The sequence below is a fragment of the Bombina bombina genome, chromosome 9, assembly GCF_027579735.1.
Source record: "Bombina bombina isolate aBomBom1 chromosome 9, aBomBom1.pri, whole genome shotgun sequence".
Taxonomy (NCBI): Eukaryota; Metazoa; Chordata; class Amphibia; order Anura; family Bombinatoridae; genus Bombina; species Bombina bombina.
Genome location: NC_069507.1, coordinates 236,088,385 through 236,101,610, shown reverse-complemented (window position 1 = coordinate 236,101,610; position 13,226 = coordinate 236,088,385). Strand labels below are relative to the sequence as shown.

General features: G+C 41.9%; 1 protein-coding gene across 1 annotated transcript in view; it reads right to left on the bottom strand.

Annotated features, from left to right (window-relative positions):
- Positions 1-13,226, bottom strand: part of CCDC186 (coiled-coil domain containing 186) — a gene marked incomplete in the record, with an annotated part of 217,930 nt that overhangs the window by 144,185 nt on the left and 60,519 nt on the right. Inside the window, 1 exon segment of the mRNA XM_053692695.1 lies at positions 1,066-1,194. Coding sequence (XP_053548670.1) covers positions 1,066-1,194 — 129 coding nt within the window.

Genomic DNA, 13,226 nt, shown 5'->3' with positions numbered 1-13,226 from the left:
ACTTTGTGTGGGAGGTTAGGTTTTTTATTATACTTGGTGCGGGCGGTTTACGTGTTTTTTCGTTATTTCGTGAGGGCGGTTGTGTGTTTTTTTTTTGTTTGTTTTTTTAAGGCTTTAGGTTTGCCTACGCTGCATCCAGGTGGATTCCGAAAATGGCAGGGTGGTGAAAGAATCCACCGCAGCAACACCGATGGATGCGTTACAAGCGAGATTATAGTATAGATTTTTTTGACTGATGGCATGAAAACAATTGTGGGAGCCAGAAAGAAAAAAAAAAAAGAAACAATATAAATTAGAATGTTTAAGGTGGTCACATACACATATACACACACATATACAAAGAGGCACATACACACATATATACACAGTTACCCGTTATATTTACAGTAGCTTCTGTACATTTAGTATCGAACAGGAGCCCTTGCTACACCCACTTATGAGATAGCTACAGTACACAAGTGGAAGTACATGCCAGGAACTACAGAAACAAGGATTATCTTCGGTTTTCAAGAACACCAACAAGAGTGGCTTATGGAGGTCCTCCCACAATAGGAAAGAGGAACTGCTGTGGTAAGCAGAGGTACATGATCCTATCACTGTAGCAAAGGGGTTTTACAAAACCATTTGTGAACACTGTTCCATAATCATTGTACAGTGAGAATTGGACCTAACTTCTGATCTTACACTGTATTTAGTAATTAACTGCTTGTTTTCATTCTCAGATTGGGACTTATTTGGACCAGAAGACTTTCTCTGCCTCTTATGATGAGATCTACATGACAATTACATAATTAGGTTTAAGTTTACATAATTAACACATATATTGTAACTATATGACCCACAAACACCCAAGCTTCTTTGCTCAATAAACTAATATATTGACCAAAGCTAATTCAATATATTGCATTGCTGCACATGCCGCAGTGGCCTGCACCTAACTGCAATGAAATGCAGGTGCTGGGTACAGTGTGAGGATAGAGCTTGTCTTGCAATCTTTTATCCAAACATAAATATCCAGTGGATCAATTAACACAAAGAAAAAATGCTTTTAGAAAAACACAATACCTGGTCTGTTCGAAAGGCCATCTCTTTATGCAGCTGTTGAATTGCATTTTTGGCTGCTGCATCTTGTGCCGTGAGCTTATCTTTTGACGCTTTAAGTTCTTTAAAAAGGTCCTCAATTCTTCCTTCAAGCTGTAATAAAAAAGGGAATTGTTATACTTCAAAAATTTCAGACATTTATATCAATTTACATAACTATAAAGAAGGAATAATTACATTTTGCAGAAATAATATATTACATTGATTTACCCATATCAACTGGAAACTAGCGATCAAAAACAGAATTTATGCTTACCTGATAAATTACTTTCTCCAACGGTGTGTCCGGTCCACGGCGTCATCTTTACTTGTGGGATATTCTCTTCCCCAACAGGAAATGGCAAAGAGTCCCAGCAAAGCTGGTCACATGATCCCTCCTAGGCTCCGCCCACCCCAGTCATTCGACCGACGGACAGGAGGAAATATATATAGGAGAAACCATATGATACCGTGGTGACTGTAGTTAGAGAAAATAATTCATCAGACCTGATTAAAAAACCAGGGCGGGCCGTGGACCGGACACATCGTTGGAGAAAGTAATTTATCAGGTAAGCATAAATTCTGTTTTCTCCAACATTGGTGTGTCCGGTCCACGGCGTCATCCTTACTTGTGGGAACCAATACCAAAGCTTTAGGACACGGATGAAGGGAGGGAGCAAATCAGGTCACCTAAACGGAAGGCACCACAGCTTGCAAAACCTTTCTCCCAAAAATAGCCTCCGAAGAAGCAAAAGTATCAAATTTGTAAAATTTGGCAAAAGTGTGCAGTGAAGACCAAGTCGCTGCCTTACATATCTAGTCAACAGAAGCCTCGTTCTTGAAGGCCCATGTGGAAGCCACAGCCCTAGTGGAGTGAGCTGTGATTCTTTCAGGAGGCTGCCGTCCGGCAGTCTCATAAGCCAAACGGATAATGCTTTTAAGCCAAAAGGAAAGAGAGGTAGAAGTCGCTTTTTGACCTCTCCTTTTACCAGAATAAACAACAAACAAGGAAGATGTTTGTCTGAAATCTTTAGTAGCCTCTAAATAGAACTTTAGAGCACGGACAACGTCCAAATTGTGTAACAAACGTTCCTTCTTTGAAACTGGATTCGGACACAAAGAAGGTACAACTATCTCCTGGTTAATATTTTTGTTAGAAACAACTTTAGGAAGAAAACCAGGCTTAGTACGCAAAACCACCTTATCTGCATGGAACACCAGATAAGGAGGAGAACGCTGCAGAGCAGATAACTCTGAAACTCTTCTAGCAGAAGAAATTGCAACCAAAAACAGAACTTTCCAAGATAGTAACTTAATATCTATGGAATGTAAGGGTTCAAACGGAACCCCTTGAAGAACTGAAAGAACTAGAATTAGACTCCAGGGAGGAGTCAAAGGTCTGTAAACAGGCTTGATCCTAACCAGAGCCTGAACAAATGCTTGAACATCTGGCACAGCTGCCAGTCTTTTGTGTAGTAAGACAGATAAAGCAGAGATCTGTCCCTTTAGAGAACTTGCAGATAATCCTTTCTCCAAACCTTCTTGAAGAAAGGAGAGAATCTTAGGAATTTTTATCTTATTCCATGGGAATCCTTTGGATTCACACCAACAGATATATTTTTTCCATATTTTATGGTAAATTTTTCTAGTTAAAGGTTTTCTGGCCTGAACCAGAGTATCACCGAATCTGAAAACCCACGCTTTGATAGAAACAAGCGTTCAATCTCCAAGCCGTCAGTTGGAGGGAGACCAGATTTGGGTGTTCGAATGGACCTTGAACAAGAAGGTCCTGTCTCAAAGGTAGCTTTCATGGTGGAGCCGATGACATATTCACCAGGTCTGCATACCAAGTCCTGCGTGGCCACGCAGGAGCTATCAAGATCACCGAGGCCCTCTCCTGATTGATCCTGGCTACCAGCCTGGGAATGAGAGGAAACGGTGGGAATACGTAAGCTAGGTTGAAAGTCCAAGGTGCTACTAGTGCATCTACTAGGGTCGCCCTGGGATCCCTGGATCTGGACCCGTAGCAAGGAACCTTCAAGTTCTGACGAGACGCCATCAGATCCATGTCTGGAATGCCCCATAATTAAGTTATTTGGGCAAAGATTTCCGGATGGAGTTCCCACTCCCCCGGATGAAATGTCTGACGACTCAGAAAATCCGCATCCCAATTTTCCACTCCTGGGATGTGGATCGCAGACAAGTGGCAGGAGTGATCCTCCGCCCATTGAATTATTTTGGTCACTTCTTTCATCGCCAGGGAACTCTTTGTTCCCCCTTGATGATTGATATAAGCAACAGTCGTCATGTTGTCTGATTGGAACCTTATGAATTTGGCCTTTGCTAGTTGAGGCCAAGCTCTGAGAGCATTGAATATCGCTCTCAGTTCCAGAATGTTTATCGGGAGAAGAGACTCTTCCCGAGACCATAGACCCTGAGCTTTCAGGGATTCCCAGACCGCACCCCAGCCCACTAGACTGGCGTCGGTCGTGACAATGACCCACTCTGGCCTGCGGAAGCTCATTCCCTGGGACAGATGGTCCAGGGTCAGCCACCAACGGAGTGAATCTCTGGTCTTTTGATCTACTTGAATCATTGGAGACAAGTCTGTATAATCCCCATTCCACTGTTTGAGCATGCACAGTTGTAATGGTCTTAGATGAATTCGTGCAAAAGGAACTATGTCCATTGTTGCAACCATCAATCCTATTACTTCCATGCACTGCGCTATGGAAGGACGAGGAACAGAATGAAGCACTTGACAAGAGCTTAGAAGTTTTGATTTTCTGACCTCTGTCAGAAAAATCCTCATTTCTAAGGAATCTATTATTGTTCCCAAGAAGGGAACTCTTGTTGACGGGGACAGAGAAGTCTTTTCTTTATTCACCTTCCATCCGTGAGATGTGAGAAAGGCTAGAACAATGTCCGTATGAGCCTTTGCCTTTGACAGGGACGACGCTTGTATTAGAATGTCGTCCAAGTAAGGTACTACTGCAATGCCCCTTGGTCTTAGAACCGCTAGAAGGGACCCTAGCACCTTTGTGAAAATCCTTGGAGCAGTGGCTAATCCGAATGGAAGAGCCACAAACTGGTAATGTTTGTCCAGAAAAGCGAACCTTAGGAACTGATGATGTTCCTTGTGGATAGGGATATGTAGGTACGCATCCTTTAGATCCACGGTAGTCATAAATTGACTTTCCTGGATGGTGGGTAGAATCGTTCGAATAGTTTCCATTTTGAACTATGGTACCCTGAGAAATTTGTTTAGGATCTTCAAATCCAAAATTGGTCTGAACGTTCCCCCTCTTTTTTTGGGAACTACAAACAGATTGGAATAAAATCCCATTCCTTGTTCCTTTATTGGAACTGGGTGTATCACTCCCATCTTTAACAGGTCTTCTACACAATGTAAGAATACCTGTCTCTCTATTTGGTTTGAGGATAAGTGAGACTTGTGGAACCTTCCCCTTGGGGGTAGTTCCTTGAATTCCAGGAGATAACCTTGAGAAACTATTTCTAGCGCCCAAGGATCCTGAACATCTCTTGCCCAAGCCTGAGCAAAGAGAGAGAGTCTGCCCCCCACCAGATCCGGTCCCGGATCGGGGGCTACTCCTTCATGCTGTTTTGGTAGCAGTGGCAGGCATCTTGGCCTGCTTACCCTTGTTCCAGCCTTGCATTGGTTTCCAGGCTGGTTTGGGTTGTGAGGCATTACCCTCTTGTTTAGAGGATGCAGAATTAGAGGCTGGTCCATTTCTGCGAAAGGGACGAAAATTAGGCTTATTTTTAGCCTTAAAAGACCTATCCTGTGGAAGGGCGTGGCCCTTTCCCCCAGTGAAGTCTGAAATAATCTCTTTCAAATCAGGTCCAAATAAAGTTTTACCTTTGAAAGGAATGTTAAGTAATTTTGTCTTGGATGACACATCCGCTGACCAAGACTTTAGCCAAAGCGCTCTGCGCGCCACAATAGCAAACCCTGAATTTTTCGCCGCTAATTTTGCTAATTGCAAAGCGGCATCTAAAATAAAAGAGTTAGCCAATTTAAGTGCGTGAACTCTGTCCATAACCTCCTCATATGAAGATTCTATACTGAGCGACTTTTCTAGTTCCTAGAACCAGAACCATGCTGCCATAGTGACAGGAACAGTGCATGAAATTGGTTGTAGAAGGTAGCCTTGCTGTACAAAAATCTTTTTAAGCAAACCTTCCAATTTTTTATCCATAGGATCTTTGAAAGCACAACTATCTTCGATAGGAATAGTAGTGCGTTTGTTTAGAGTAGAAACTGCCCCCTCGACCTTGGGGACTGTCTGCCATAAGTCCTTTCTGGGGTCGACCATAGGAAATAACATAATTTATGTAAGAACTTACCTGATAAATTCATTTCTTTCATATTAGCAAGAGTCCATGAGGTAGTGACGTATGGGATATACATTCCTACCAGGAGGGGCAAAGTTTCCCAAACCTCAAAATGCCTATAAATACACCCCTCACCACACCCACAATTCAGTTTAACGAATAGCCAAGAAGTGGGGTGATAAAAAAGTGCGAAAGCATATAAAATAAGGAATTGGAACAATTGTGCTTTATACAAAAATCATAACCACCACAAAAAAAGGGCGGGCCTCATGGACTCTTGCTAATATGAAAGAAATGAATTTATCAGGTAAGTTCTTACATAAATTATGTTTTCTTTCATGTAATTAGCAAGAGTCCATGAGCTAGTGACGTATGGGATAATGACTACCCAAGATGTGGATCTTTCCACACAAGAGTCACTAGAGAGGGAGGGATAAAATAAAGACAGCCAATTCCTGCTGAAAATAATCCACACCCAAAAATAAAGTTTAACGAAAAACATAAGCAGAAGATTCAAACTGAAACCGCTGCCTGAAGTACTTTTCTACCAAAAACTGCTTCAGAAGAAGAAAATACATCAAAATGGTAGAATTTAGTAAAAGTATGCAAAGAGGACCAAGTTGCTGCTTTGCAAATCTGGTCAACCGAAGCTTCATTCCTAAACGCCCAGGAAGTAGAAACTGACCTAGTAGAATGAGCTGTAATTCTTTGAGGCGGAGTTTTACCCGACTCAACATAGGCAAGATGAATTAAAGATTTCAACCAAGATGCCAAAGAAATGGCAGAAGCTTTCTGGCCTTTTCTAGAACCGGAAAAGATAACAAATAAACTAGAAGTCTTACGGAAAGATTTCGTAGCTTCAACATAATATTTCAAAGCTCTAACAACATCCAAAGAATGCAACGATTTCTCCTTAGAATTCTTAGGATTAGGACATAATGAAGGAACCACAATTTCTCTACTAATGTTGTTGGAATTCACAACTTTAGGTAAAAATTCAAAAGAAGTTCGCAACACCGCCTTATCCTGATGAAAAATCAGAAAAGGAGACTCACAAGAAAGAGCAGATAATTCAGAAACTCTTCTGGCAGAAGAGATGGCCAAAAGGAACAAAACTTTCCAAGAAAGTAATTTAATGTCCAATGAATGCATAGGTTCAAACGGAGGAGCTTGAAGAGCTCCCAGAACCAAATTCAAACTCCAAGGAGGAGAAATTGACTTAATAACAGGTTTTATACGAACCAAAGCTTGTACAAAACAATGAATATCAGGAAGAATAGCAATCTTTCTGTGAAAAAGAACAGAAAGAGCAGAGATTTGTCCTTTCAAAGAACTTGTGGACAAACCCTTATCTAAACCATCCTGAAGAAACTGTAAAATTCTCGGTATTCTAAAAGAATGCCAAGAAAAATGATGAGAAAGACACCAAGAAATATAAGTCTTCCAGACTCTATAATATATCTCTCGAGATACAGATTTACGAGCCTGTAACATAGTATTAATCACAGAGTCAGAGAAACCTCTTTGACCAAGAATCAAGCGTTCAATCTCCATACCTTTAAATTTAAGGATTTCAGATCCTGATGGAAAAAAGGACCTTGTGACAGAAGGTCTGGTCTTAACGGAAGAGTCCACGGTTGGCAAGAGGCCATCCGGACAAGATCCGCATACCAAAACCTGTGAGGCCATGCCGGAGCTACCAGCAGAACAAACGAGCATTCCTTCAGAATCTTGGAGATTACTCTTGGAAGAAGAACTAGAGGCGGAAAGATATAGGCAGGATGATACTTCCAAGGAAGTGATAATGCATCCACTGCCTCCGCCTGAGGATCCCGGGATCTGGACAGATACCTGGGAAGTTTCTTGTTTAGATGGGACGCCATCAGATCTATTTCTGGAAGTTCCCACATTTGAACAATCTGAAGAAATACCTCTGGGTGAAGAGACCATTCGCCCGGATGCAACGTTTGGCGACTGAGATAATCCGCTTCCCAATTGTCTACACCTGGGATATGAACCGCAGAGATTAGACAGGAGCTGGATTCCGCCCAAACCAAAATTCGAGATACTTCTTTCATAGCCAGAGGACTGTGAGTCCCTCCTTGATGATTGATGTATGCCACAGTTGTGACATTGTCTGTCTGAAAACAAATGAACGATTCTCTCTTCAGAAGAGGCCAAAACTGAAGAGCTCTGAAAATTGCACGGAGTTCCAAAATATTGATCGGTAATCTCACCTCCTGAGATTCCCAAACTCCTTGTGCCGTCAGAGATCCCCACACAGCTCCCCAACCTGTGAGACTTGCATCTGTTGAAATTACAGTCCAGGTCGGAAGCACAAAAGAAGCCCCCTGAATTAAACGATGGTGATCTGTCCACCATGTTAGAGAGTGTCGAACAATCGGTTTTAAAGATATTAATTGAGATATCTTCGTGTAATCCTTGCACCATTGATTCAGCATACAGAGCTGAAGAGGTCGCATGTGAAAACGAGCAAAGGGGATCGCGTCCGATGCAGCAGTCATAAGACCTAGAATTTCCATGCAAAAGGCTACCGAAGGGAATGATTGTGACTGAAGGTTTCGACAAGCTGCAATCAATTTTAGACGTCTCTTGTCTGTTAAAGACAGAGTCATGGACACTGAATCCATCTGGAAACCCAGAAAGGTTACCCTTGTCTGAGGAATCAAAGAACTTTTTGGTAAATTGATCCTCCAACCATGATCTTGAAGAAACAACACAAGTCGATTCGTATGAGATTCTGCTAAATGTAAAGACTGAGCAAGTACCAAGATATCGTCCAAATAAGGAAATACCACAATACCCTGTTCTCTGATTACAGACGGAAGGGCACAGAGAACCTTTGTAAAAATTCTTGGAGCTGTAGCTAGGCCAAACGGCAGAGCCACAAACTGGTAATGCTTGTCCAGAAAAGAGAATCTCAGGAACTGATAATGATCTGGATGAATCGGAATATGCAGATATGCATCCTGTAAATCTATTGTGGACATATAACTCCCTTGCTGAACAAAAGGCAAGATAGTCCTTACAGTTACCATCTTGAACGTTGGTATTCTTACATAACGATTCAATATTTTTAGATCCAGAACTGGTCTGAAAGAATTCTCCTTCTTTGGTACAATGAAGAGATTTGAATAAAACCCCATCCCCTGTTCCGGAACTGGAACTGGCATAATTACTCCAGTCAACTCTAGATCTGAAACACATTTCAGAAATGCTTGAGCTTTTACTGGATTTACTGGGACACGGGAAAGAAAAAATCTCTTTGCAGGAGGTCTCATCTTGAAACCAATTCTGTACCCTTCTGAAACAATGCTCTGAATCCAAAGATTGTGAACAGAATTGATCCAAATTTCCTTGAAAAAACGTAACCTGCCCCCTACCAGCTGAGCTGGAATGAGGGCCGCACCTTCATGTGGACTTAGAAGCAGGCTTTGCCTTTCTAGCTGGCTTGGATTTATTCCAGACTGGAGATGGTTTCCAAACTGAAACTGCTCCTGAGGATGAAGGATCAGGCTTTTGTTCTTTGTTGAAACGAAAGGAACGAAAACGATTATTAGCCCTGCTTTTACCTTTAGATTTTTTATCCTGTGGTAAAAAAGTTCCTTTCCCACCAGTAACAGTTGAAATAATGGAATCCAACTGAGAACCAAATAATTTGTTACCCTGGAAAGAAATGGAAAGTAAAGTTGATTTAGAAGCCATATCAGCATTCCAAGTTTTAAGCCATAAAGCTCTTCTAGCTAAAATAGCTAGAGACATAAACCTGACATCAACTCTGATAATATAAAAAATGGCATCACAGATAAAATTATTAGCATGCTGTAGAAGAATAATAATATCATGAGAATCATGATCTGTTACTTGTTGTGCTAAAGTCTCCAACCAAAAAGTTGAAGCTGCAGCAACATCAGCCAAAGATATAGCAGGTCTAAGAAGATTACCTGAACACAGATAAGCTTTTCTTAGAAAGGATTCAATTTTCCTATCTAAAGGATCCTTAAACGAAGTACCATCTGACGTAGGAATAGTAGTACGTTTAGCAAGGGTAGAAATAGCCCCATCAACTTTAGTGATTTTGTCCCAAAATTCTAATCTGTCAGACGGCACCGGATATAATCGCTTAAAACGTTTAGAAGGAGTAAATGAATTACCCAATTTATCCCATTCTTTGGAAATTACTGCAGAAATAGCATTAGGAACAGGAAAAACTTCTGGAATAACCACAGGAGCTTTAAATACCTTATCCAAACGTTTAGAATTAGTATCAAGAGGACCAGAATCCTCTATTTCTAAAGCAATTAGTACTTCTTTAAGTAAAGAACGAATAAATTCCATTTTAAATAAATATGAAGATTTATCAGCATCAACCTCTGAGACAGAATCCTCTGAACCAGAAGAGTCATCAGAATCAGAATGATGATGTTCATTTAAAAATTCATCTGTAGGGAGAGAAGTTTTAAAAGATTTTTTACGTTTACTAGAAGGAGAAATAACAGACATAGCCTTCTTTATGGATTCAGAAACAAAATCTCTTATATTATCAGGAACATTCTGCACCTTAGATGTTGAAGGAACTGCAACAGGCAATGGTACTTTACTAAAGGAAATATTATCTGCTTTAACAAGTTTGTCATGACAATCAATACAAACAACAGCTGGAGGAATAGCTACCAAAAGTTTACAGCAGATACACTTAGCTTTGGTAGATCCAGCACTAGACAGCGATTTTCCTGTAGTATCTTCTGACTCAGATGCAACGTGAGACATCTTGCAATATGTAAGAGAAAAAACAACATATATATAAAGCAAAATTGATCAAATTCCTTAAATGACAGTTTCAGGAATGGGAAAAAATGCCAAAGAACAAGCTTCTAGCAACCAGAAGCAATGAAAAAACAGAATTTATGTTTACCTGATAAATTACTTTCTCCAACGGTGTGTCCGGTCCACGGCGTCATCCTTACTTGTGGGATATTCTCTTCCCCAACAGGAAATGGCAAAGAGCCCAGCAAAGCTGGTCACATGATCCCTCCTAGGCTCCGCCTTCCCCAGTCATTCGACCGACGTAAAGGAGGAATATTTGCATAGGAGAAACCATATGATACCGTGGTGACTGTAGTTAAAGAAAATAAATTATCAGACCTGATTAAAAAACCAGGGCGGGCCGTGGACCGGACACACCGTTGGAGAAAGTAATTTATCAGGTAAACATAAATTCTGTTTTCTCCAACATAGGTGTGTCCGGTCCACGGCGTCATCCTTACTTGTGGGAACCAATACCAAAGCTTTAGGACACGGATGAAGGGAGGGAGCAAATCAGGTCACCTAGATGGAAGGCACCACGGCTTGCAAAACCTTTCTCCCAAAAATAGCCTCAGAAGAAGCAAAAGTATCAAACTTGTAAAATTTAGTAAAAGTGTGCAGTGAAGACCAAGTCGCTGCCTTACATATCTGATCAACAGAAGCCTCGTTCTTGAAGGCCCATGTGGAAGCCACAGCCCTAGTGGAATGAGCTGTGATTCTGTCAGGAGGCTGCCGTCCGGCAGTCTCGTAAGCCAATCTGATGATGCTTTTAATCCAAAAAGAGAGAGAGGTAGAAGTTGCTTTTTGACCTCTCCTTTTACCAGAATAAACAACAAACAAGGAAGATGTTTGTCTAAAATCCTTTGTAGCATCTAAATAGAATTTTAGAGCACGAACAACATCCAAATTGTGCAACAAACGTTCCTTCTTTGAAACTGGATTCGGACACAAAGAAGGCACGACTATCTCCTGGTTAATGTTTTTGTTAGAAACAACTTTCGGAAGAAAACCAGGTTTAGTACGTAAAACAACCTTATCTGCATGGAACACCAGATAAGGAGGAGAACACTGCAGAGCAGATAATTCTGAAACTCTTCTAGCAGAAGAAATTGCAACCAAAAACAAAACTTTCCAAGATAATAACTTAATATCAACGGAATGTAAGGGTTCAAACGGAACCCCCTGAAGAACTGAAAGAACTAAATTGAGACTCCAAGGAGGAGTCAAAGGTTTGTAAACAGGCTTGATTCTAACCAGAGCCTGAACAAAAGGCTTGAACATCTGGCACAGCTGCCAGCTTTTTGTGAAGTAACACAGACAAGGCAGAAATCTGTCCCTTCAAGGAACTTGCAGATAATCCTTTCTCCAAACCTTCTTGAAGAAAGGATAGAATCTCAGGAATTTTTACCTTGTCCCAAGGGAATCCTTTAGATTCACACCAACAGATATATTTTTTCCATATTTTGTGGTAAATTTTTCTAGTTACAGGCTTTCTGGCCTGGACAAGAGTATCAATGACAGAATCTGAGAATCCTCGCTTTGATAAGATCAAGCGTTCAATCTCCAAGCAGTCAGTTGGAGTGAGACCAGATTCGGATGTTCGAACGGACCTTGAACAAGAAGGTCTCGTCTCAAAGGTAGCTTCCATGGTGGAGCCGATGACATATTCACCAGGTCTGCATACCAAGTCCTGCGTGGCCACGCAGGAGCTATCAAGATCACCGATGCCCTCTCCTGATTGATCCTAGCTACCAGCCTGGGGATGAGAGGAAACGACGGGAATACATAAGCTAGTTTGAAGGTCCAAGGTGCTACTAGTGCATCTACTAGAGTCGCCTTGGGATCCCTGGATCTGGACCCGTAGCAAGGAACCTTGAAGTTCTGACGAGAGGCCATCAGATCCATGTCTGGAATGCCCCACAGTTGAGAAATTTGGGCAAAGATTTCCGGATGGAGTTCCCACTCCCCCGGATGAAATGTCTGACGACTCAGAAAATCCGCTTCCCAATTTTCCACTCCTGGGATGTGGATTGCAGACAAGTGGCAGGAGTGAGTCTCCGCCCATTGAATGATTTTGGTCACTTCTTCCATCGCCAGGGAACTCCTTGTTCCCCCCTGATGGTTGATGTACGCAACAGTTGTCATGTTGTCTGATTGAAACCGTATGAACTTGGCCTTTGCTAGCTGAGGCCAAGCCTTGAGAGCATTGAATATCGCTCTCAGTTCCAGAATATTTATCGGTAGAAGAGATTCTTCCCGAGACCAAAGACCCTGAGATTTCAGGGGTCCCCAGACCGCGCCCCAGCCCACCAGACTGGCATCGGTCGTGACAATGACCCACTCTGGTCTGCGGAAGCTCATCCCCTGTGACAGGTTGTCCAGGGACAGCCACCAACGGAGTGAATCTCTGGTCCTCTGATTTACTTGTATCGTCGGAGACAAGTCTGTATAGTCCCCATTCCACTGACTGAGCATGCACAGATGTAATGGTCTTAGATGAATGCGCGCAAAAGGAACTATGTCCATTGCCGCTACCATCAAACCTATTACTTCCATGCACTGCGCTATGGAAGGAAGAGGAACAGAATGAAGTATTTGACAAGAGTTCAGAAGTTTTGTTTTTCTGGCCTCTGTCAGAAAAATCCTCATTTCTAAGGAGTCTATTATTGTTCCCAAGAAGGGAACCCTTGTTGACGGAGATAGAGAACTCTTTTCTACGTTCACTTTCCATCCGTGAGATCTGAGAAAGGCCAGGACAATGTCCGTGTGAGCCTTTGCTTGAGGAAGGGACGACGCTTGAATCAGAATGTCGTCCAAGTAAGGTACTACTGCAATGCCCCTTGGTCTTAGCACCGCTAGAAGGGACCCTAGTACCTTTGTGAAAATCCTTGGAGCAGTGGCTAATCCGAACGGAAGTGCCACAAACTGGTAATGCTTGTCCAGGAATGCGAACCTTAGGAACC